This window comes from Sinocyclocheilus rhinocerous, unplaced genomic scaffold, assembly GCF_001515625.1.
Source record: "Sinocyclocheilus rhinocerous isolate Xijiao unplaced genomic scaffold, SAMN03320098_v1.1 scaffold510, whole genome shotgun sequence".
In the NCBI taxonomy this organism is placed as follows: Eukaryota; Metazoa; Chordata; class Actinopteri; order Cypriniformes; family Cyprinidae; genus Sinocyclocheilus; species Sinocyclocheilus rhinocerous.
In genome coordinates this window covers 429,238-454,912 of record NW_015653008.1, presented here as the reverse complement: position 1 = coordinate 454,912, position 25,675 = coordinate 429,238, and the positions used below count along the sequence as shown (strand labels likewise).

At 38.0% G+C, this 25,675-nt stretch overlaps 2 protein-coding genes across 3 annotated transcripts in view; one reads left to right on the top strand and one right to left on the bottom strand.

Moving 5' to 3' along the window:
• The first annotated feature begins 960 nt into the window (after nucleotides 1–960).
• LOC107715499 (roquin-1-like) lies at nucleotides 961–20,673 on the top strand. The gene is made up of 17 exons (XM_016521653.1): nucleotides 961–1,105; nucleotides 2,916–3,354; nucleotides 4,833–4,953; nucleotides 5,803–6,042; nucleotides 6,149–6,324; nucleotides 6,535–6,735; nucleotides 6,829–6,961; nucleotides 9,127–9,358; nucleotides 9,441–9,668; nucleotides 9,861–10,060; nucleotides 14,719–15,137; nucleotides 17,090–17,192; nucleotides 19,155–19,245; nucleotides 19,748–19,751; nucleotides 20,093–20,218; nucleotides 20,313–20,480; nucleotides 20,575–20,673. The coding sequence occupies exons 2-17, from the start codon at nucleotides 3,124–3,126 to the stop codon at nucleotides 20,671–20,673; spliced, it is 2,772 nt and encodes a 923-aa protein (XP_016377139.1). The 5' UTR covers nucleotides 961–1,105; nucleotides 2,916–3,123.
• Nucleotides 20,674–23,153: 2,480 nt separating this feature from the next.
• LOC107715516 (uncharacterized oxidoreductase ZK1290.5) overlaps nucleotides 23,154–25,675 on the bottom strand; it is a 5,584-nt gene continuing 3,062 nt past the window's right edge. The window contains exons 7-8 of one of the 2 annotated variants that reach the window (XM_016521668.1): nucleotides 25,220–25,344; nucleotides 24,922–25,002 (exon numbers count right to left, since the gene is read on the bottom strand). In XM_016521668.1, the coding sequence (XP_016377154.1) occupies nucleotides 25,249–25,344 (96 nt within the window). In that variant the 3' untranslated portion in view covers nucleotides 24,922–25,002; nucleotides 25,220–25,248. Of the gene's footprint in view, nucleotides 25,003–25,219; nucleotides 25,345–25,675 lie in introns of both variants that reach the window. The other variant, XM_016521667.1, reaches the window with a different exon arrangement.

The window sequence follows — 25,675 nt, the reverse complement described above, 5'->3', positions numbered from 1 at the left end:
TTAATATTAAAAATTCCAAAAATTGTTAATGCATTTATACGTTTCTGTATGTTTCCGTTTGGTTTATAATTTTTCCCTTTCATTTAAATTTTTGTGCTTATTTTCGTACTGAAATTTGGCTTGTTGTGAAAAATAATTATATGTGCTGTTGTTGAGCAAATGTTTCATATTGGAAGCCCATTTATTAGGAAAAAAATGCTTTAGAAAATCATAATTATGACATAAAAGTATACGATGACATAAAAAGTCAGAATTAAGAAGTAAAAAGTTGATACTTTTTATGTCATAATTATGACTTATAATTTTGACTTTTATCTTATAATTTATTTTTTATCTCATAAATATGACTTAATATCTCATAATTTCATCTGTTTGTCATAATTGTGACTTTTGATGTCTTAACTTTTGTCTTTTAAACATGACATATCAGAATTATGACGCAGAATTTTGTCTTTTTATCTAATATGACCTTTAATGTCATCATTTTGCTTTTTTTAAATTAATTATATTACAATTCTGTTTCATTTTATAAATGACATTTATGTGCTTATGACTTTTTATGTCATAAATTTCCACTTTTTATGTAATACATTTGGGTTAGTATGTAATCATTTTGTCTTTTTATATCATAATCTTCACTTTTCATTTCATAAACATTACTTCCTATGTCATCATTTTTATGTCATAGCCTAATTTTGGCTTTCATCTCACAATTGACGTTTTATGTCATAGTTTCCATTTATAATCTCAGAAATATGACTAATTACGTCAGAATTTCGACTTTTTGTATCATTCTTTTGACTTTATGTCACAATTATGCTTTACCAAAGCACTGTTTTTCTGTGTGGCGGAATTGAGCTTCCATAGCTGCACGTGTTTTCACCATGAGCCCGACTGCAGCGCGATGCTCCGCCAGAGGAGGCGCCTCGGTACTCAACAGTTTCTTCTGTTCCTCGATCAGCTCGAGTGCCGCCGCTGGCTGCTGCTGGCAGTTTTACGCGAGGAACTCCCGAACTACTTCGGCAACCCGTTATAACGGTCGACATGGCGACCGAGGAAATAATCAAGCGTTTTCTTAAGAAAATATGAAGATAGCCGATACACAGTAAGAATGAGTGAGTGAGTGAGTGAGTGTGCATTTGTTATTTTGCGCCTGTGGCTTGCAGAGTAGCGCATTTTGCGTGCATTATGTGTTCGTTTCTGGGTGTGGACCGCACACGGCTGCTAACGGCTAATCTGATAGCACGTTTGCAACATTTAGCCGCCCGGCTAGCCTTGTGTAGCTTTGGCTTGAGCTATTTTTTTGTGTTTTCAGTTAGGGTTGGGGCTTACTTGGTGGTTAGTTCGTGCCATATGCAGATTTTGGCGTTGTCTTCGTCAGTAATTTGGATTTCAGCCGTGTATTCGATTGAAATAGCAATTCGGCGGCCAGTGTAGCTTAGGGAGCTGAACTGAATACTGTGTTTACACGGGCCTCCGCTTACAAAAATAGCTATTTACAGTAATCCACGTGATTGTGTATTTGCATCTATTCTTACCACATGTCATGTGTCCGCTAAAGTGTTTTGACAGTGGGGTGGATAATAATCTAGTGTTTTGGTCAGGTTTAGCGGTTGCCGTGTTACATAATCGAGGGATCTCTTGTGGTTTAGCCTAAACGGATATTTCGCACATTTCGCCTTTATTGTGTGATTTACGCTCGTTTCACCTCATACATTAGGAAATGTGCAAAAAAACACCTTTTGGAGTCGGTTTAACTCATTGTCTATACTCGCAATCCTTGTAAAAATTTGACCGTGTGTATGCTATTAGCGTATGCAGTCTAGATAGAGATAGGAGCCAGTGAGCATTGTGATAGCTAATGGAGATGGACAGCCGAGAACAATATTAAACTTAACAAGTTTGGTTTATTTTTAACAGGTAAATGGTGTTAATTGTGCATGTTGCTATCAAACATGTACATACGAGTAAAAGTAATGCTTAAACATTAAAAATTGCTTGAACTATGTGAAGTTGAGTTTATTGACAGACGAGTTAACGTTAGCTGTGGGTAGCCCGTTTACTTGAGGCAAAATACCACAGGTAAATAGGGTAGCAATTTTAACTAATAAATACCATCATATTTTTTCTTCAGACTACTGATTTATTATACAAGTTTTCTGAAATGTTGTGTTTTAATATGCTACTTAACTATTGTCTAATTAAATATGCACTAATTCGCATACATTACCAGAACAGAAAGTCTGGATAAAGCAAGGTTCAAAATTCTTCTTTCGTTTTGTTTACAGAGTAAAAGGTTTTACATAGAGGATTTTGAATCTCTTTTTATCACTCCATAAATTAGAAAATATCTGCCCGGGAACATGTTTTATAAATCAGGTAAATTATAGGCTACATGATCAAACTTCTTTTTGAAAACCATTAGAATATAGACAGCAATGAAACTGTCAAGTTTGGAGTAAGTGCTGCTGCGAATAGATCAAGTGTAAAGAAATAAAAAATTAAATGTGTATTCTCGATGTTTTCTTTCCACTAATCTGAAAGAAGACATTTTAAGAAGCAAAATAGGCCAAAATCTTAAAATTGACCCTTGCATTAAAAACAAACAACAAAAAATCAGCTCAACACAAATGCTTTTCCGAAATTAAGAAATGATTCTGCCTCCGTAGGGTTTCAACAATTTATTCTTATAATAAATTCTTATAATATATTCTTTTTGTTAGTTTTCTTGTTTGTTTGGGTAGCAACAGCTGCCAGACGTGGTTGATTGACAATGCGTCAGTTGGTTCCTGTATTTTACTGTGTAATTGTGTTGGTTAATAATGTGCATCATGTGAACCCACTACTAAAGATAGACTGTTTTCTAAATTCCATATTTGTCAGATTAATCATCAACTGCATCTCTTTTGTTCCAGGTTTCAGGTTTCACACCATGTGATGATCACCCGGGACGTGTGAACTTATTTAAGAACTCCTGTGTTCAGAAGATTTTTTGATTCCAGTGGAATCTTTCTTTCTTTTTTCCATCTATTATTCCCTTTTTGTTAAATGACACACCCAGTCGCACGCACACCCAAGAGAAACCCCCCCACCCTTGTTTACATGTAGAACAACCTTGCTACGATGCCTGTACAAGCTCCACAATGGACAGAGTTTTTACTGTGCCCCATATGCACCCAGACGTTCGAGGAGACGGTGCGTCGGCCCATCAGTCTGGGTTGCGGCCACACCGTTTGCAAGATGTGCCTCAACAAGCTGCACCGCAAGGCTTGTCCCTTTGACCAGACGGCCATCAATACTGACATCGAGCAGCTGCCCGTCAACTCGGCTCTTTTACAGCTGGTCGGGGGTCAGGTGAGGCATTTCAACCGTGTTTACTGAGTAGCATAACTAGGGCTCTGATAGTAGTGATTTTTAAACCACTGTGGTGGTAAAAGGCCAACCACTGGTGGTTTTGCAGTGTTTTGGTTTAGTTTTTGTCAGTTTAATCACCATTCTATAATAATGTTCTGCATTGAAGCACTCATAGAGATTTGAGATCACACTGCGCACACACAAAAACATTCAGGAGCACAGAAACATTTTGTCAACACTACCGACATGATATTTATTAATAAAATGGCTTTGATAGCATACTAAAAGCTATAATGACATTGTATGTTTTTGAAGTAAATAAACTTGCAACTTCAGTATTATTAGAGGCAAACTGCACAGATGTAGGAAATTCACATGCACAGTTTCTCTCTCTGTTTTTAATTCATAAAAAAAATGGTATCCTTCCAAACTTCATCCCAGTGTCTGATTTAACGCATGCAGAATGCTAGATCTAAAGACTCGATGCCAAAATAACATCGCATGGTTTCTTGTCTCCAAGGCGTTCATTCAGATTGTGTAACTCACATCTATGAATTTTCTTATACATACAGTATTTTCTGTGCAAATTACATTAAAATTAAACAATATGGCATCCTTGAGCATGGAAAGCACAATTACACAAAAATTTGGTGAGGTTTCAGCCAAACTACGCCAACTAAGTTTGTTTCCCAACCAAGATAAAAGTATATACCCGGTCTGCACTTTGCTGGGGAAAACAAGCAGTTCTCTATCTTTTATGGTTTCATATTTTTCCTGATAATCCAAAGCAACTGATGATATTTAAAGTTTGGAAGAGAGATCTTATCTTTCACAAAAGCAAGACATTTAATCTACAAACTAAATTAACAGTGTGTGTAAATTGCATTCTACAGATAAAGTTAATGTTCCTTACCTTGCCTAATTAATACCAACTGTGTTAAAATCAAATATGAGGAGAGAGAGAGTGAAAAACAAGATATTTTTGAAGCCTACAAACACACGCTGTGACCAGTAAAATTACTAATAAATACTTATATAGCCTAAATAAATACATCTCACCCTTAGTCTTTTTTTTTTTTGTGAGTGATTGTTTTGTGAGAAACGAGTGATTCCATGTGTAGTTCAGTTTTCCATTTGTGGGGAAATCCGGTGACCAGATCACAAGACAATTCAGCGCCAACATAAATTCATGGGCTGACGTACCCCTCGTTCAGCACAAATCCAAGTGTTTCCATATTTGCAATATTAGTTGCTAAAGTGTTGTTTCTTTTGTAAATAAAGCTTTGTACTTCAATTGTGTTCCATTATGATCATTATTTTATTTTTTGCACACCACCGCCAATGGCATCATGCCATTGTGGTGGTGCTCTACCGCTGCGGAAGTGCGGTCATCTCCCTCAATAGCGCAGCCCTAAGCATAACCACAGTTTTTCAGATCTCTCACTGTGTGCTTCATTTAATTTGTCTTTTTCTCTCAGGTGTCCAAACAGCAACCTGTGGCGCTCATTACGTGTCCAGAGGACACCAAGCATTATGATGAGGCACGGCAGTGCGTTGAGGAGCTGGCCCTCTACCTCAAACCCCTCAGCAGTGCACGAGGTAACTGACATGCTCACATATGCTCTTAAAAGTAGTTATGCAATTCAGTGAATTTTATGAAAATCAAAATTTTTTTCTAAATCAGAATTTTCATTAAGCCAAAAAAAAAAAGTTTATTTAATAATCTGTTTGTTAATCAAATGTAGGAATCAACATTTAAATAATAAATGTTGAGTTTTATACAAACATTTAAATGTCATATTAGTCAGTTTTATATGAACTTTATAATATATATCGTTTCTACACCAATTCATTGTTGAAATATAAGCATTTATAGTGTAGCTGTAATAAACATGTTTTCATGACATCCTTATTCAAACTTCCATTAAATAATGAAGATATCACTAACAGGTTACGTGAAATTACATTGAATTTGTAATGTAGTGTATATTTAGCGAAATGCTCCTTTCTAGAGTTATATATTCTAGCTAACTAATGAGCTGTAGATATTGAAAAGTAATGTTACATGACATCATCTTTCTGCTGTTGAAACACTGATTGAACAATTACATAAGATATGATACATTTAAAAAGTTTGTTTAAATTTAATGATAAAATTGAAATGCTGTATCTTACTCACGGTGTGGGAAAGAAATAGTTGCTGACAGTTAGAATGTCAACGGACAAGCACTAATTAAACATCACTGTTTCAGTCATTTTACTATAAAATTGAGTTATATTATGATTAAAAAATGCCTCCTCGCAAATTATTTTTTTAAATGAAACCTGTTCAGACAAATCACAGAATGATTGATAAGATACATTTAATAAATAGCTTTATTTCATGCTATATAAGCCAGTTTAATGGGCAAGGCCAAGTGATTGATGCATATTTTTGGCTGAATCTAGGAGTGGGGTTGAGTAATGCTGCTCAGAGCATGCTGAGCCGCCCCATGCAGAGGAAGCTGGTGACTCTGGTGCACTGTCAGCTGGTGGAAGAGGAAGGACGGGTCAGGGCCATGCGGGCGGCCCGTTCTCTGGGCGAAAGAACTGTTACTGAGCTCATTTTGCAGCACCAAAACCCCCAGCAGCTCTCCTCCAACCTGTGGGCTGCTGTCAGAGCCAGAGGCTGCCAGTTCCTGGGCCCCGGTAAGATGACGCTTTAAATCCTGTTCACACCAACACGAATGGTCATCGCCAAAATTTGGTCTTGTGGAACTTCTGGTGTCTTATATGTGACCCTTTTTATCTACAGCCATGCAGGAGGAGGCACTAAAGCTGGTGCTGTTGGCCTTGGAAGATGGATCCGCTCTTTCCAGGAAGGTTTTGGTCCTCTTTGTGGTCCAGAGACTAGAACCAAGATTTCCTCAGGCCTCCAAAACCAGTATTGGACATGTAGTTCAGCTCCTCTACCGTGCCTCCTGCTTCAAGGTAGGTGCCTTTTATTGTGCACTTGATCTCATCTGATGAGATGTTTTTTTGCAATTATGTTTTCTAATTCATATCCAGATCTGTTGGTATTATTTAGATTCTGATGTTCTTAAAGTGCAAATGAACTTTTTCAGCACCTCGACAGCTTATTTGCAATAACATTAACAGCTTCAGTTCTGAGGTTTCAGTCGAATCTCTTCTGTATCGTAGGTGACTAAGCGAGATGAGGATTCATCGCTAATGCAGTTGAAAGAGGAGTTCCGCACATATGAGGCACTTCGGAGGGAACACGACTCTCAGATTGTTCAAATCGCAATGGAGGGAGGCCTCCGCATCGCCCCCGATCAGTGGTCTTCTCTGCTGTATGGAGACCAGTCTCATAAGTCTCACATGCAGTCCATCATTGACAAGGTATAACGGCTGTCTGTTTGCACTTTCAAATGCCAGAAGTAGTATTTTGTTTCAGAATAATGAATCAAGGGAATATGACTGTTCGTCTTTCAGCTGCAGACCCCGGCGTCGTTTGCTCAGAGTGTGCAGGAGCTGACCATCGCGCTGCAGAGGACGGGTGACCCTGCCAATCTCAACCGGCTGAGACCTCACCTCGAATTGCTTGCTAACATTGACCCCAGTCCAGGTTTGTTAAGACAGACAAACCTAATATGATGACTGAGCATCTGAGAAACTGAATTAAAGCTTAGCGGTTTGACGGAATATGTAATGACAGTGAAGACATTTATTCAATTTATTTAAAGAATTGAAAAAAATGTATCGTGATTTCCACATGGATGATTTAAGAAGGATTATGTGACACTTAAGACTGGAGAAGTTGCTGTGGAAAATGTATATGCTAATTGCCATCACAGGAATGAATTTACATTTTAAAATAGTTAACAGTAGAAGGCAGTTTTTTTTTATTGTAGAATATTAAACAATATTAGTGTTTTTACTAGCTATGTTTCCATCACCCTGTTTTTATGCGCATTTTGAAGTATCGCATCAGAAACCAGTGATGGAAACCGCAAATTTAGAATAAAAATCCCTTAATTCGCAAAAAAGTTTTTACGCTCGCTTGAGGTGGTTTTTGACTTGTGCGAAAAAGGGTTAAAGTCCCCATGAAATCAAAATTTAAGTTTTTTGGGTGTTAGTATCAATATGTTAGTCTTAAGGTTATCTATAAGGCAATGTGCTCCAAAACAGTGACAATTCGCATTTAGAAGATATAAGCATTCAAAGCATGCAGTTCGTCACTTCCGCCAAAACGGCTCAATGATTTTTTTGACGTCACATCGTACTTCAACTTCTCATCAAACTTTCTGTCCAATCAAATGCTCTCTAGAATCCGAAGCACCCGCCCCCTACACTATAAATTACGGTTTTTGACCCACGGATTTCTTGCTCTGATCAGCAAGAAAATAAAAATATTTCAATTTAACTTGCTTTCCATTTATTACTTAAAGCGAAGTACTTCTTTGATACCACAGCAAATACTACTAGATTAACTAAGAAAGTTTAAACATGATTAAAAGACAAGAGGACAGCCAGTAAAAATAAGAACAAATACACAAATTACAAGCATAGATAAATACAACAGAATGTTACAAATTAAAGGTTGGTAGTATTCAAATACAGAAATGTAATAATTGTGGAAAATAACACTGCATAGTGTTCACTGTATAAATTAAATATAGATTTTTATCACAGCTGTTTTGTTGTTTGGTGATCATTAATGACAGCAGCAGTATTTATAGGCCGCTGTCCCTTTAAGACCTGATGCACGGATCCGATATAATGATACACATCACATCCGATTTCTTTCTCAGCTGTTTTCAGTCACTTGAGACATAACTGACTGCATTTACCTGAATGATTGTCGAAATGGGTATTTTGTCATAATTTTATGTGTATGTGTCTGTTCAGAGGATTCAGAAGAGGATTCAGTTCGGTGTTCTCGCGCCGTCTGAAACGCGTGTGTGCGCGAGTAACTAATTGAGTTCCCTTTCGCCTTTTCTCTCTGGAATTGTTTAAAATTTGCTTGCTTGTGTAAATACTAACAAATGATAAACTTATACTCTATTATGTTATCTATTATGGTTAAATTTTGCAATTAATCCGCGGATCACATGCGTGCCGAACCGTCGGGCTTGGCCCGTACGGATCACGGATCAACTACGATCCGTTTAACCACTAACTGTTACACAACTGCATTCCCAATCAGCAGCATCCACCTCCGAAAGCAATGACCGCATTTATTTTGTTTCGTCTGCTCGCTCTGAGGCTCAAGTAATTTATTATATAGGCCTATGAAAATGATTATATTCAGGGGTTTCTTCTACTTTTCATAGTGATACATAGCCTAGCGCCAGTTCTACCAGGAAGTGACGATTTTGTTCTCTTTGACTCGGATGAAAACGGTGTTTATTTGCAAATGTTTTATGCGATATTTGAATTTTGCGCATAAGTTAAATTCGCAACTTTGGATGGAAACCCAACTACTGTATGTATATTGGATTAAATAAATTCAGCTTTGTTGAGCATAAGAGACTTCTTTCGAAAACATAAAAAAATGTTTTATTAATAATGCAATAATAATAATATAAAAAAATGTAGAATATGTGCGGTGCTTTTAGTGTGAATTTAAAAATAACTATATTCTGATATATACTGTGAAAATAAATTTGTATGAAATTACTCCCACTGTAATTTAAAGTTTAAGGTCATGGCACCCACCCCTAGAGTGAATTAGTAACATGCTCCTGTTCTGTTCTGTGATCAGTTTTGCTTTGATTCATCTTTATTCAGATGCTCCTCCTCCTACCTGGGAGCAGCTGGAGAAGGGACTGGTGGCGGTAAAGACGGTGGTGCACGGCCTAGTGGACTTCATCCAGAACCACAGCAAGAAGGGTGCCGACACGCAGCAGCCACCACAGCACAGCAAATACAAGACGTACATGTGCAGAGATATGAAGCAGAAAGGAGGCTGTCCTAGAGGAGCCAGCTGCACCTTCGCCCATTCTCAGGAGGAGCTGGAAAAGTGAGCGCCGTTGCATGTCTGGTTAGTGTTAAACCACAAACTTGTTTAATAATCAGAATCTCATTTGGTGTTCACTCTGCAGGTACCGTAAAATGAACAAACGTCTTGCTGCACGAGTGCCCTGCACCCCTGGCCTGCTGCCTGAGGAGGAGGTCCCGCTGGAGCCTGGGCGAAAGGCCTCTACGTTTACAAACGGGGGCCCTCTTCCCCAGCTCATCCCCAGAGGCACAGACCCCTCCACATATGACCTCTTACTCAAGCCCAAGATGGACGCCACTAGCCTGAGTGCTCCTGGGTCGCCACCCGACTCGTAAGCCTGTTTCTCAGTTTGACTTCTCGTTCCTTGCTTTTCTGTATTAACTACAGTATCTGAATTCTTTAAACTGTAAGAGCAACAGCAAAAGTGCTGAGATAGTGAGAAGTTGTGCTTAGTAGGTTTGGATTTAACAGGAAGGAACAACATGTTACCACTGACTCATTTCTTCCTCTTGTTTTTCTTAAGTTTGGATAAATCTAGCTTGGCCCTGACACCCCACCCTGTGCCTCACCCCAGGGCGGAGCACTTACTCATGCCCAAGCAGATGCCAGTCATGCCCAGAGGTGCGCCACAGATGTATCCACAACAGCAGCCCCAGCTCTTCTATCCAGAGCCAGCCAGACCGCCTCCCTCAGGATCTCAGTATGATGCTCAGTACCCAACAGGTGAGTGGATTTGCTCATATGGATGGTTGTCTGAACAGATTATGAAGTCCTCTGCTCTCAAGATTCTTGGAGCTATTTAATGCCAGTGTTGTTTCTCAGAGTTTCACACACAATTGATATTTAAAGTTTTCATTTAATACTGTGTCCAGGTCATTACAAAAAAGATGTAAAGAAGAATTCTGGGTACTTCCGACCAACAAATTGAAATAAACTAGGCTAATTTGTTAACATGAAGCTATGAGGGTGTATATCCTAAATTATTAACTTGAATGTCTCAGTTGATAATTGTCTTAAGCCCAATTCGGACGGGATTAGTTTTACATGGAGAGGTGGGGTAAAATCAAATCATGACAGTCCACTACATGAATAGCTAATCCAATCGCATTAAAGTGTCATGAAATCCCAGACTACTTTTTCTGAGATTTTAGCAGAGGTGTTTGTGTTGCACATCATAGAAGACAATGTTAGCATCCAATAATTTTAAACGTTGGAGAAAAGTGGTTAATTTTAAGCTTTTTTTCACTCTTTTCATCTTCCGGGTTTAAAATCTACATCGTTTTGACGTCACAATTTGTGACGTGGCAATGGACTATAGTACATCGCCGTCCGAATGTGCAATCTCAGTAATCATTTCGGACGATGTCAGTAAAGATTACGGCGACTTTTACCTTCTGTAAAAAGGTCCGGAAGAATTACCTCAGGTAATACTAATGCCGTGCGAATAGACCAGCTGTAAATATGTACGTAAATATTCCATAATTTGCTATTTAAAAGTAGCTTTCCGTGTTTTTTCCACGCATGAAGTTGCGTTCTAGGCGGTGGGGCAAGTCTGTGGCAAACCTTGAATGTTTTCTGCATATGACAATGCCAGTGGTGTAGTGGAGGGTATACGCAGGCATACGGCATATACTCACTTCTTTATCAGTCGGCTTTGCACAAAATCATGACAGTCCACTACATGAATAGCTAATCCAATCGCATTAAAGGGTCATGAAACCCCAGACTACTTTTTCTGAGATTTTAGCAGAGGTGTTTGTGTTGCACATCATAGAAGACAATGTTAGCATCCAATAATTTTAAACATTGGAGAAAAGTGGTTAATTGTAAGCTTTTTTTCGCTCTTCATCTTCCGGGTTTAAAATCTACATCGTGTTGACGTCACAATTTGTGACGTGGCAATGGACTATAGTACATCGATGACGCGTCGGTGTCTATTAAATTATTCATGAGACCGCGTGTTCTTATCCTATGAGAAGCAGTGTTAATTTCGTTGACGAATAATTTTCGTCATAATCTTCGTCAACAGCATTTTCTCACCGACGAAAACAAGACGATAACAAAATAAAAACTTGTTCTGAATGACAAAAACTAGCGGGACATAAGCTAACATACACTTGCTGCACGTCGCATAAAACATTAAAAAATGTAAATATGTGGGAGTATGAGAAGTGCAGACATATGGATATATCTGACGACGCAAGAGGGAACTCAATTCGGTCCGGTTTTCTGAGCGCAGACACTGAAGCATACACACACAGAAAGTGCGTCTCACAGCGCGCGAGTACTCTTTCGTGTCGCATGAACGGAGAATTACACACGTTTTGACAAGTATTCACGTAAACAGTTGAATACGTCTTAAGTGAACATAAAACAGTAGGGAGAACGTGTATGTCGTTTCAAACCCGTAAGACCTTCGTTAATCTTCGGAACACAAATGAAGGTATTTTTGATGGAATCTGAGAGCTCTCTGACCCTGCATAGACCGCAACGCAACTTAAATGTTCCCAAGTCCAGAAACGTAGAAAGGAGATCTGTAAAATAATCCATGTGACATCAGGGGTTCATCCGCAATTATACGAAGCTACGAGAATACTTTTTGTGCACAAAAGAAGGAAAAAAAATAACGACTTTATTCAATAATTCGTCTCCTCCACATCACCCTGGTGCCATTTTAGAGAATATCCGCTGGACGTAAAACAACATATGCTGTTCTGTGTCAGCTGCGTCACGCCGGATCTGTTTCCTACGTTGTTGTGATTTGATCTGAACGGAAACAGCGTATCCGCGTGGCGGAAATATGTTTGAAATACGTTTGATGATTGCGCCCGCTCCGTCTCCGACCCCAATCAGAGAGGATGCCGACAGTGACAGAGATGCTGCCTGTTCATGTGTGACGGCATGTCAGGGGAGGCGCGCAGAGTGGTAAAATAATAGTTAATTATTGATTACTAATTTGAATCAGTACATTAGAACGAAAACAATATCTTAAAAACTGGTAAACTTTCAGTCCAAGGATCCAGTAACAAATGCATTCAAACAGTAAGTTCAAAACAGCTCTAATACAGAGAAAACCCAACCTATTTCATCTGAGATTGTGGAGAGTCGACACCTCCAGATGTCAGTAAATTAATATTTTCAGTGTGTATTTGGTTTAAAAGCATGAGTGTTGTACTGGATAGTGACTGAAGGTGTTTTAGATTATGCGCTTGTCTAAATATTCTGAATGGATCCGTATCATGTACAGTAAGGTCAAGACAGCAGGTTTAGTGGTCTTTTGGCGTCTCTCTGTGGTCCTGTTTGAAATCGCAGCTTGACTGGTGCTTATTTATATTAAAAAGGTTCTGGATAAATTGATAGTCACGATTTTTTTTTTTTCAAATAGAGAGATCATGATTCTCCTACAAACAGACAACTAAACAAAATTAAATTTGAATTATTGCAAAATCGGCACCTCTTCTGTGGCTAATTTTGATTTCATAATGATCCTTACTCCATGAAGTCAAGCAGCAGAGTGACAATATGCAAATACTACTGGCCCATTTTGGGGTGAACTAAATGTACAAGACTAGTTTTACACTTCACTGTTTATAACACAGGGTGTTCATCCTTTGCTGGGTCGCTTAAAAAAAAATTTGGGCATAAATTAAGAGTATACCCACTTCTCCAGGCACCACTACACCACTGGACAATGCATACCATTCAGATCAAAAAGAAGGTCGAAAGCACTTGTTAGAGGCACAAAACTTCTGTTAGCTTTAGGTAAGTGCCTATTGCAAACAGAATCCTATCATAATTTAATTAATAAATTGATCGATGTTGCACGCACATGACGACGGAGGTGACAGCGGTGTGTAAATCGAGTTACTCCTCCCACTTCTGGTAGTTTTACTGAGATTTCTTATCCCGTGCGAATTGGCCATTAATATTACAGACGTCCTGTGGTAAATTAACATTAATCCATCTACCCTTGTGGAACTAATCCAGTCTGAATAGGGCTTTAGTTTGAAGTTTAGTTGTATATTTCTGTTGAGGAGAATTAGGCCTATTTTTAGTTTTCAGTTTAATTGCACATTTATTGTTTGAATAAACAGATAAAGCAATAAAATGCTAAAAACTGAAAAGTGAGTTCAGGCATCACAAGATTATAATTTACATAATGAATAAGGACTCAGGACATTCAAGGTGTAGGGGACTTTTTTTCTTCAGTAGAATAGTAAAGATTTTTAGCTGAAAGGTCCTTGTTGATTCATAAAATGCAAGTCAGTGGCTACTGTCACTTTGAGAGTCAAAAAGCTTATCAAGCAACACAAAATTAATACCTGTGGCTCCTGACGATATGTTGAGGTCTTATGAAGCGAAACAATCAGTCTGTGCAAGAAACTGCTGTAATTATTTACAACATTTTTACCTGTAATCTATAGTCTCAGCCAGAGTGATGTCCGGTTTATGAATGAATCATTCTTTTGAAGATGTTTTTGTTAGTGAACTAGATAAACCAGTTCACCCAATTGGAGTGAACTGTCTAAACCTGTTTGCGGCTTGAGCAAGATTGCATTTATTTGTGTTAAATTATTTTTAAAGATTAACTTTAAATGAGCATTAGATGGTGACAAAGGTAGTATAAAAAATAGCAGAAATAAGATTTAACAATTACACATACAACATCAGCCAATAATAAAAAAGACCATGTAAAACTGACGTGATTCCAATTTATTGTGCATTATGACTAGAAATGTATCTAATTTATCTGTGCAACTTTCTGTTTCTGACCAGTGTTGGGGGTAGTAACGCGAGTTACGTAATCAGATTACTTTTTCAAGTAACTAGTAAAGTAACGCATTACTTTCCATAAAAAGTAACTAAGTAACGTAATTAGTTACTTTTTTATGGAGTAACGAAATATTGTAATGCATTACTTTTAAAAGTAACTTTCCCCAACACTGTTTCTGACACCTGCTTTTCACCGAGATGACAGGCCCTTTCAACAGTATTTAAATGTTTTTAAGCAGCTGTTTGGCTTTTTGTATTTGCTATGATGTTTATCAAGCAAGACCAAATACAAGTACAAGGACAAGATAGCTGTTTCTGTATTCAGTTGTCCGGTCTATAGACTGTCCATGAGCGCCATCAAGTCATAGTTTTAAGAAACGGCAGCAAAACTGTGCATGTGACCAAGTGCAAATCTTGTGAATTGGCTAATTTTCTTTGCAGTGTGAAAGTAGATTAAAACAACTCTTGACAGCATGCAAACTCACGATGGTCTAAATCGATGTTTTGTCAGTTGTTAATTCAAATCAAAATGTTTATTGCATCACATTTTTTAACTGAATATTAGTCTTGGCATGTCATAATGCTCATAACCTTAGGTTTTTTTTCAGGCAACCCCTACCCGTACCAACCTCCGCAGTATGTCTCTCCCCGCTACATCCGTAATCCGCCTCCTCCGGGTGAGCCACCTTACCCAGAGTCCTACCCGGGATACGGCCCAGATCGCCAATATCCGAGCCACCACTCTGGTCCCCCTTTCTCAGCCCACACATACGCACAGCCCTCCCATTACAGTCGCAGGCACGGACACTATCCCGCACCCCCACCTCCGTTTGCCCCGACCAGAGACGACTTGGTCAGGATGAGCCCGGTTCCTTTGGACGTTCCCCCGGCCGCTATGCCTCCACCTCCAGCAGGTCCTGCAGGTTCTCTGTACCACTCCCAGGAACCGTCATCCAGAGACAGATACCCACCGGACGGGTACTACACAGCTGGACCGCACTCCAGCCAAATGAGGTCCCACATAGGAGTGAGTTCTGTTCTTCTCAAGGTTTTGGCATTCTAAACAGTAGTTCCTCTTGTTTGATACGCATGCCTATAAACATTTGTTGTTTACAAATAAGGTTTGTTAATGAACATGATTTTAGTATTATGTTTAGTATAATATTTATTGCTATTTTTCCACACATTATGACTATATAATTACTATTTTATTATAATTATGACTATAATACAAACAATGTAACTTCAACTTATTTTTTCAGGTCCCAAGAAAACAATATAATAACATATTATCTTTATGTGTGTGTGGAATAATTAAGATAATTAAAAACATTTAAAAAATCAGCTTATGCCCCAATGTCCTCGGGCTGTACAGTGCACAAAAAATCGGTCTGAATAAATGTACTACAGAAGCACGTGTGCGATACAGTTTTGCATATGTATGAGCCGGTTTACAAACCTGTTGTCCAACAAAGATATAATTTATTGACATGCTTTTTCTCCAAATTAACTTAATAACATAGTCGAGTGTTTGAAATACTTTTTTTTTTGTGACCAGACGTGGTTTCATATTACAGAATCATAGTATTATAAATACCAGAAATATCGTGATATATTTTTAAGCCCATATCGCCTATCCCTAGTAGCCAATTCAAACTGAAACAGGAGCCATTGCTTTGATTGTATATTTTAGATTGGCAAGACTTTTATTAGTCTATCTACTGACTGGTTGTTCATTTCATGTAATGAATGAGTAGTTCACGTCATCTCAGGTCCTTTGAATAATGTCAGCAGATATACATTTTTATTCTAGTAATGAAGTAGTAAAGGTTGACGTTAACATTTAATGACAATACTAAAATGAATAAATGCTTTAGAATTATTTTTCATTGTTAGTTTGTTTTAACTAATGTTAACATATGTTATTTAAAAAATGCCAAATATCGGCCGATATATCGGCCTTTTGGATATATATCAGTCGACCACTAGTTACAACTGTTCATTTTTAGTTCACGTCATCTCAGGTCCTTTGAATAATGTCAGCAGATATACATTTTAATTCTAGTAATGAAGTAGAAAAGGTTGACGTTAACATTTAATGACAATACTAAAATAAATAAATGCTTTAGAATAATTTTTCATTGTTAGTTTGTTTTTAACTAATGTTAACATATGTGTTTAGAATTATTTTTCATTGTTAGTTTGTTTTAACTAATGTTAACATATGTGACCTATGCTGGCAAAAAAAAAAAAAAAGAGTCAGAATGCACATAGGCTAATTTTGAGCTACAGGCAAATTTGAGTTTTTCACAAAAACGAGTTCATTAAGCCCTCGTCTAGCGATTCAAATGCTCCAAATAATAATTAAACATCCAAAATTATCTTTATTTGTACGTTTTCTGAGAGGAGTACCTTTTCTCTGTTTGCTTTTCATGCTGATTGACATCTGAAGTGCGTACATAACGGCACTTCTATCCCAATAAAATACACATACACAGAATTACAGTATTTAAGTATTCACACAAACATAATCAGTTATGTCTTAAGTGAACGTTTGGGGAACTGTTGGGGAAAAACGTCAGATGTGTAAAATTATATTAGATCCGTGCATTACAGTAGGTCTTAAAGGGGTCATATGATGCTGCTAAAAAGAACATTATTTTGACACAAAGGTGATTTTTAAATATGATTGTTTTTCTTACTTGAATGCTTTTGTTTAGATGTAAAATGAAGAAAGTACTACACTACACTTGTTTCTTTCTTATGTTTGTTCTTTTTTTGCATCTGTTCTTATTTATAACAACAAAGATGCTATTTTACTTTTAATTTAATTATAACTAGGCCAACAGCGCCCCCTACAGATTAAAACTCCTTACCGAACGGGAGGCTGCCGCTGCTGCCACTGCACGTGCTATTACTGTTTACTGTATCATACACCGAACACGTCATTCTGTACCTGTATTCACAGTTTAAATGCAGCAATCCAATTCACGTACCTCTAAAACGGGTTACCAGACCACTGGGCCTGTACAGGCCATAGCATCCTCACAGGCCTCGGGCTCCAAACACATGACCATGACAGGTGACTGGACATCTCTATAATACCTAATACTTCATCATATATAGGGATGGGAACTGAAAGGTGCTATTAACAATTCTTACTTTTGAGTACATTTGTGATTTGTTTTAACTCATTTAGAAATCTGCTCTTAATTTGTTCATGAAATACTACTGGAGTGTTTTAGTAATCCTGCCTTGGTAAAAGAGTGCAGAAGTTCAAGCCAGGAATAAAACTAAAACCATAAAAACATTTTTGTTTCGTGAAATAAATAAAAAAAAGTTGTCTATTAATATTTTATTTTAAGCTAGCCAAGGCAACAGTTTTCTGAAATAACTAAAACTAAATACAACTAAGAAATAAAAATGAATAAATACTGTATAAAAATAATAAAAAAAAGACAAACAAGACAAAATTCCTAAAATTTGAAATGAAAAAAAAAATCTAATTCAAAATATTAGCAAAAACTGTTGTTATATATCAGTGATAATAAAATAACTCTGGTTCATGCAGTGTTAACAGAAAAAGAACATCATTTATTAAAAAAAGGATGTAATTTAAATATAAAAACAGTTCTCATTTCCCAACCCTAGTTGTAAAACAGAAATTATTAGGGGTGGGAATCTTTCAGTAACTTTCGATTCATATCGATTCTTGGGGTCACGATTCGATTAAAAATCGATTCACGATTTTTAATCACGGTTCACTATTTTATCAATTTTTTGTGCACACTGGACATGAAACACACCAGTATTTTGATACAAAAACACACCAGTCTATAGTATGGGTATTCCTGACTCAAGTAATCAGTGTTTCCTATTAACTATTAACTTCCTAATCAATAAAAAATATTTTTCACTTCCCATTAGGGATGTGCCTGAATCCGAAAAGGAGTTTGGAAAGGAAATAACATACGGAACCCCTAAAGGGAATAAATACGAGATGGGACGAAAAAATACATTTCAGTGATTTCTCTCGCAATTATATAATTGGGCAATTATACTGTACATAAATTGCGGGAATCAGGGAGCTGTTGTTAATATGCGGGGCATTGAAACCACTTTTGAATGCACGCTCAATTTTTACTTTCACTTTCGATATTTCGCGATCACACGTACTCTGTGTAACGTTATACTACAGAACGGCAGTACTTACCACACATTTTACAAGATTAGATGTTTGTCAGTGGTGCTCAGGATCTGCAAATCAAATATCGCCCAATCAGTCATGAAATTTTAAGTTCTGTAATGTAACAGGCAACCGCTAGCAAGCGGCTAACCATGTCCCTTTAGTGGCTCCATAGAACGCGTTGTTCGTTTTCCTGCCTTTCCGAATACAGATTCACAATTCGGGCACATCCCTACTTCCCATAATGACAAAAGATGAATAATTAATATAATATTTCTTTTTCCAGACACTTGCCCTCACTGAAGTTGGGTCAGGATGTATTTGTTTTTCCTCCTTCATTGTTGTTGCTGTTTTGTTCCGATAACATAATGTTATTATTATATTAACTAGAAAATTGTTTTTTGAAATTTGTGAATCGATGCGAATCGCTAGAAGGCTGAATCGCGATTTGTATGTGAATCAAAAAAATGTTTCCCCCACCCTTAGGAATTATGTTCTGCCAATCTTCAAGAATAATCAGTAGAGATCATGATTTTATTCAGGATCACTTAAATTGTTAATTGTTGGAGTATATTTGGTTCAAGAAGTGACACTGAATCTGACTGTATGCTGCTGATTCAAGGTGCAGTCATATTTAAAAAAAAATATATAAAATTTTGTGGGCAAAATCCAGTCGTTTCAAAAGGAATCTATGTGTTTAGGAATTTTGGGTGAAAGATTTCCACACGTAGAATTTGCAACAAGAATTTACAATTTTGCCCACAATTTTTTTTCAGAATTTTTGCTATGTTTAGACTTCCATAGTGTTAAACATTTGGGGAAATGTTTTGTTTTTGGTAAATTGTGTTTTCCTCAAAGCAGACTATCCATATGGAAACCACAGCGGATGGGGCGGAGCGTCTTACCCTCAGCACCAGAGCATCAACTCTCAGGGACACTTCAGCGAGCGGTACTTAACCTTTCCTCTTGCACTTCCACACCAGTGTTCATCTCAGAAATGAAATGACTAACAAAAATGTTTGAGAATGCTGTTTTTTTTTTAATGAAAATGTTGTCATTGATAAAAGATGAATCATGACAATACTAGATTTTTTAAATTAAAACATAATACTAAATCAAATACCCCATAATAAGGTTTAGGTAATGTATGATTTCATTTTTGAGAATACAAAACATGATTACTTCCTGTGTTTTGCCAGTCTGCCCGTGTCTGCCCCTGACCGCGAGCAGCTCAAGATTGAGCTCCAGCAAGTCAACCAACAGATCAGTCAGCAAACCCGCAGCATGGAGGTGTGTTTGAAATCTCCATCCAAATTCACAACTCGCAATGCATGGCCTTGTCTATAGTCAGTAATATTAATAAACATCTTGCATACGCACACAGGCTGCCAGTAACTCTATGCTCCTGCAGAGGGAGGCGTGTGCGCTGGCATCTCAGCCCGCGGCTGGAGTGAAGTGGTCTTCAGGTGGCACTGTGTCCAGTGAACAGCTCAGCCTGGAGCTTGATCATGTAGAGCTGGAGATCAAGAAGAGAACCCGTGAAATCGCCATGGTGAGTGAAACCAGAAACTCCTTGGCCAGGACCAGTTTTTATTTATTCTCATATGAACCACCTAAGCTCATTGAACCTGTTTCCATGATTGAAGGAGAATCAGGTGGCCCATGAATACAAGCTGAAGGCCACAGAGAATGGGCAGCCTGACCGTAAAGCCCAGCTGGAGGAACTCTCTTTAGCATTGGGGTGAGTGAAGAGACTTTGTTACTAGCTTTTTAAAATGTATGATTTCATTTTTGAGAATACAAAACATGATTACTTCCTGTGTTTTGCCAGTCTGCCCGTGTCTGCCCCTGACCGCGAGCAGCTCAAGATTGAGCTCCAGCAAGTCAACCAACAGATCAGTCAGCAAACCCGCAGCATGGAGGTGTGTTTGAAATCTCCATCCAAATTCACAACTCACAATGCATGGCCTTGTCTATAGTCAGTAATATTAATAAACATCTTGCGTACGCACACAGGCTGCCAGTAACTCTATGCTCCTGCAGAGGGAGGCGTGTGCGCTGGCGTCTCAGCCCGCGGCTGGAGTGAAGTGGTCTTCAGGTGGCACTGTGTCCAGTGAACAGCTCAGCCTGGAGCTTGATCATGTAGAGCTGGAGATCAAGAAGAGAACCCGTGAAATCGCCATGGTGAGTGAAACCAGAAACTCCTTGGCCAGGACCAGTTTTTATTTATTCTCATATGAACCCCCTAAGCTCATTGAACCTGTTTCCATGATTGAAGGAGAATCAGGTGGCCCATGAATACAAGCTGAAGGCCACAGAGAATGGGCAGCCTGACCGTAAAGCCCAGCTGGAGGAACTCTCTTTAGCATTGGGGTGAGTGAAGAGACTTTGTTACTAGCTTTTTAAGAGGCCGTTCGCACACAATGTTTTTACGTTTTATTTCTCTACTTTTCCCTTGTTTTTCTATATAAATATGCACTAGACCAGGGGTGTCCTAACCTGCTGCTGGAGGGCCACTGTCCTGCAGAGTTTAGCTCCAACCCTAATTAAACACGCCTGAACCAGCTATTCAAAGACTTCTGACAGACTAGAAACGGAGAGTGGGTCTCAATCCGCTCCTTAGTTCAGCACTCAGGGAACTGATCAGGCAGTTGGCCATTTTAAGGGGCTGGAACTTTCACTCCCTGAAAAATCCCACAATGCACTGCCAAAACCCATGGAGCATCTATGCTCCCTTGCAGGAAATTACGTCACATTTCTGATGCATAAGCCATCTCAATAAATATGACATGCAATAGAAGATTTGAAGACAGAAAAAATGTCTCACATTTTTAATTGCAAGAACGTGTTCTGTCTGAACAACCCCTAACAATCAGATGCTTTTCCTTTAAACAACCTGCAGATATCTAATTCTGTTAAATTAAGGTACAGTAAATTTGTACGGTTATGTTCATATGAGCATTTTCATTTTGCACAGCTGGTCCTTCACTACTCTGTAATACATCATGCATTTTCCCGTGCATTTCGCGCGGCTTCAGTTGTGGCCCAATCGTGATAATGCACTGAATCACATTAGCTGCGTTTCCATTGTCGGGCCAAAAGCGGGCGTGCTAGTGCGTGCCAGGAGCAGTCGCGTTTCTACTGTCACTTCCGGGGCTTGATCGTGCCTCTTCAGTGCTTCCTCAGGGCCAACGGCCCGGGTTTTTTGGCCTGATCATAGTAAACATGGTAAATACGACCGCTTGAAGAAATCAGATGTCAGCTTCTTACTCTCTATCACAATCGTGTATTCATTTAGTAACATATTTTATCTGTCATATAAGTCTCGTCTCGAGAGTTTAGCTCCGTGTATGTGATTAAAAATATAATAATGGTTTTTGTTCGGGAGCTTTTATACAATTGCCCTCACGATGTTCAAAATGGATATTTTGGGGAGAAAAAAAGATGGACAAGAACTGTCCCTTTAAATAAAATCCAGAGAGGTGTTCATTATAGATGAGCTATTTAATGTCTTATAGGTTTCCTCTTTATAAACTCAAAATTAGTTTGGAATCAATTCTCCAGAGGCTATTTCGAATTTCTGCAGAATATTCAATGCGTCTCATGAATCGAGGCCTGTCGAGTTTATCCTCCATCAGCCTGCTTTGACCTAAATGTGTTTTTACACAACATATTCAACGACTGTTTCCGAACGTGGCCCCGTAAACGAAGAGAACAAGATTATTTGAAGTCTTCCTATAGTGATGACATTCTTCACGTGTGACATTTTGTTCTAGTCTCTTGAGACCGACTATGATATACAGCTCCAATTTTGGGTGCAACCTCTTAACGTGTAATCTTTTGTGGTTTATGTGCTATAGCCGTGGTGATATAGTTGATTTCTCTTTTTACGATGACTTGTAGTCACGGTCATTATTTGATGTTCTTGCTCGTCAAAGAGCACACGCAGCCTTTTCAAGCAGTCGCCGAGATTGAAATCGAGCTGTGCCGACACACAGAGATGACGTCAACCTTACTGTCGAGGTTTAAACTTATCGCGTGATGTCCGTCGCACTCGCTGAGCAAATTCTCCAGAATGTTGTCTTTCTCCATGCTAAGTTGTTACCTCCTCCCTCTCCTCGACGTGGAAATTGAATTCTCGTAGTGTTTTTATTTCATGCTGTTGAAGATCCCGTGAACTAGTTAAGGCTTTGCCTGATCTGAGATGTGCTGTGTATGATTTAGCTGAGCTTCTTGCTTCCCTTCTGGTGAATCTGGCTTCTGATTGAATTTAGATCGTTCCACTTTCTCCTGTGGTTCAAGGCTGCTTTGTAGCCCAATAATTCAAGTGACATTCATAAAAACTCGTCCAGGTCACATTTCAGCAAGAAATATAAAGGAAAGAAAATGTATAGGACCAATAATGTTTAAGCACATCTTTGTCCACCAAATGTTCATAAACTCTTAATTCCCGTCGCATTATCATTACTTCAATATGGCATTTTTATATAGTATGCTTTACACAAGAAATTATTTAATGCAATGACTATGAGGTATTCATTTACAATGGCAAAAAAGGAACTGTACTTTATTTTCAAGAAAGTGTCAATGCAATATAAATATATGAAATAAAAATGAAAATTTATGATTTCAACCTATAATAATAATATGACCTGGGCATGTTCTTGTGAGGTCTCATGAGATTCTCCCGGATGTCTACACTTACTATATATTTCTCAGTTCTGTGTCATCTCACCCATCCAATTGTCAATTATGCTCAATGATCAAATTTAAAAAAATTCTAAATTGAGGAACGTAACACCAGGAGGATAAAATGTGCTCAGCGAATTCCCTTTTATATTCAAACGGGAAAATAAAACGATTGCACACCACTTAAAATTGCGCAAGATACGTTTTAATCTTGACGTCTCATCAGTAGAGACATGTGAAAGCGGCCGAGCATAGTTACATGGCAAGGCTTTTATACGATTTTGGCTTCGGAGTCTGAAAATGCGAATTTTCCTCCTCCCTGCGGTTATCCAAATTTTCCTGAGCTAACACGCGCCTGCCACTGCTAACATCAGATTTTCTTTGGTTCTTGTTAGGCGCAAGCGCTAGCATGACGAGCATTCTGTTTCGCATCGCTAATCGCTGCTACGACGGGCAAACGTTTAGCCAGTGCTTGGTGTGTTGAGATTTTTTCATTTTGGAGTGCCCAAAGCTGTACTAATGTAAGCATTCTCGAGTGATGCACTGCCAGGATGCTGCTTTTATTTGAATCTTTGGATTGTATGGGAATGTGCTATCTTGTATTTAATATTTGGCACTTGCTTGGGTGCTGTATTACTTTTTTTTCCCCTCTAATGATCAGTGATCTCACTGAGCTAATTACTTCTGTGTGGATATTTTTTTTGTTTGTTTTACAAATTAGTGTCAACCATCCACACATAGCAATTTAAGGGAAACGACTCAGTAAGGCTCATTTACAGTTTTGTGCACGAGGTTATTTTTCCTCAAGTGAGAAATTGCAGGATAATGTGATTTTCTTTGAGAATGGGTCTGTTCCTGATGGATGATATTCATTTCTCTGACTGGATCGTGTCTGTTTTGAGCAGACCTGTTGAATTCATTTAAATGAAACGCAAATTAACTCATTTTCAACCTTCTAACACTGTTATGGCTGTCTTTTTTTGTCGTTTTGATTTATTCCTAACTTTTTTGGGAAATGTAATGGCTTTTTTATGATTACTTCCAAGTTGTCTTGTAAAATCTCTTAAATTAAGGTACAGGCTCAATTTCAACAAGGAAAGGTTTTATATATAAATATATATTATACTCCATTAAGGAATGTTTAGAACCATCTTACTCCAATGTGGATGTAGCCATTATTACGCCATTTAATGACTTTGTAAAAGAATTCACTGTGTGAAAATTGGTTTGCATTTTTGTATAATACAATCTGCTTTTTTGTTTGTTTAAAAGAGAGGGAGGTGAAACTGGATGTTAAGAGTACAAGATTTAAAAAAATAATTTAACAGAAACCTGTGATATTGAGAAGAAAATGTAACTTGTGTACAACAATGATTCTAAATGAGAGGGATGGAATAAACAATATTGGTAACAGCTATAAAGATGTGTGCTGGCTCCAGTTCTTGCGATTTATTTCAGTTTCACCAGTGCAGTTTCTGAGAAACTCGAAACATACAGAGCCGTTTCTGCTTTAACCAACAATTTGACACGTCAGCATAATAGAAAACAATTCATAGGGGAAATGAGAACATGTCATAAGTTAATATAACGTCCATTAAATGTCAACTTGATTGTGTTTACCTGTGTTTCTGTCACTGGTAAGCTTGTCCATCACGTCTGATGTTTGAGGATATGAAGTGTAACTAGCAGTTAGTTTGTACACAAAATTGCTCTCCCTACTAATTGTTACTATAAGACCATAACAAATATTAGACTTTCAACACCACTGAATACCAGTTTCCAAAAGGCACATGTGTGACATCAGCAGCATGCAAATCACTGATTCCCTTGATTTCATTTTCTTAAGCTTTCCTTTCAGTGAGTTCAGGACCTGTCACTATTCTAATAACAAACCTCTAGGATTTTGATTGCTAGGTTATCCTTTCCAGATTGGATAAGTGAGATGAATCAGCTTCTGATTGGTGTGTAAACCATTAATTCGGTCCATGTCTTCTGCTGTTAGTGTGAATCCAAAAACCTGTGAAGTAATTAAGAAGCTGAAAAATTAAATTTAAAAAAACCTGCAACTTAAACACTGAAACTGGTAGTTTAAAATTGTCTTTGAGATCATCCTTCATACTGTAACCTGTCAATATCCCGTACATAATTACTTTTGGATATAATACCATTTTTGATCATTTTGTTTTAAATCACAAACTAGAGCGACTGAGCCTCTGGCCGCTTTCCAAGCTCACCTGAACAGGTGGTTTTCTTGGAGATTTGGTCATTCCACATGAGTTGGGTCCCAGCTCACATGTCTCCCATCATGAAGCAAACTCAGCGCTGCCATGTCTGAATCATCCAAGCTGAACCCAAACACCTGAACAGCACAACATTATGAGTGCAGCTTCAAAAAAGGATGATCTCAAAGAGAAACTATTGATGGCTTCAGTCATGATAAAATACAAACTGAAAAAAAGTATTTTAAAGTTCCCCTATTATGGATTTTTGAAAATTACCTTTCATGCAGTGTGTAACACAGCTCTAAGTGATTTAAAACCTCTTAAATCTGAAAGTGCATCGTGTATAAAGTTATTGTCTCTTAAAAGAAAAAGTAGACTCTGAATCATTGAAACGAGTCGTTTTTAAAACGAATCCCAAGCCGTTTCATGTTGAGGTCAACATGAAACATTAGCATATTGCCCGCCCAC

Excerpts from the sequence above, each read along its gene's own strand:
- LOC107715499 (XM_016521653.1), top strand. The coding sequence starts at position 3,124 with ATGCCTGTACAAGCTCCACAATGGACAGAGTTTTTACTGTGCCCCATA. Across the intron at positions 3,355-4,832 it reads TACAGCTGGTCGGGGGTCAG|GTGTCCAAACAGCAACCTGT; the intron begins GTGAGGCATTTC and ends TTTTTCTCTCAG. Across the intron at positions 6,736-6,828 it reads TGCAGTCCATCATTGACAAG|CTGCAGACCCCGGCGTCGTT; the intron begins GTATAACGGCTG and ends TTCGTCTTTCAG.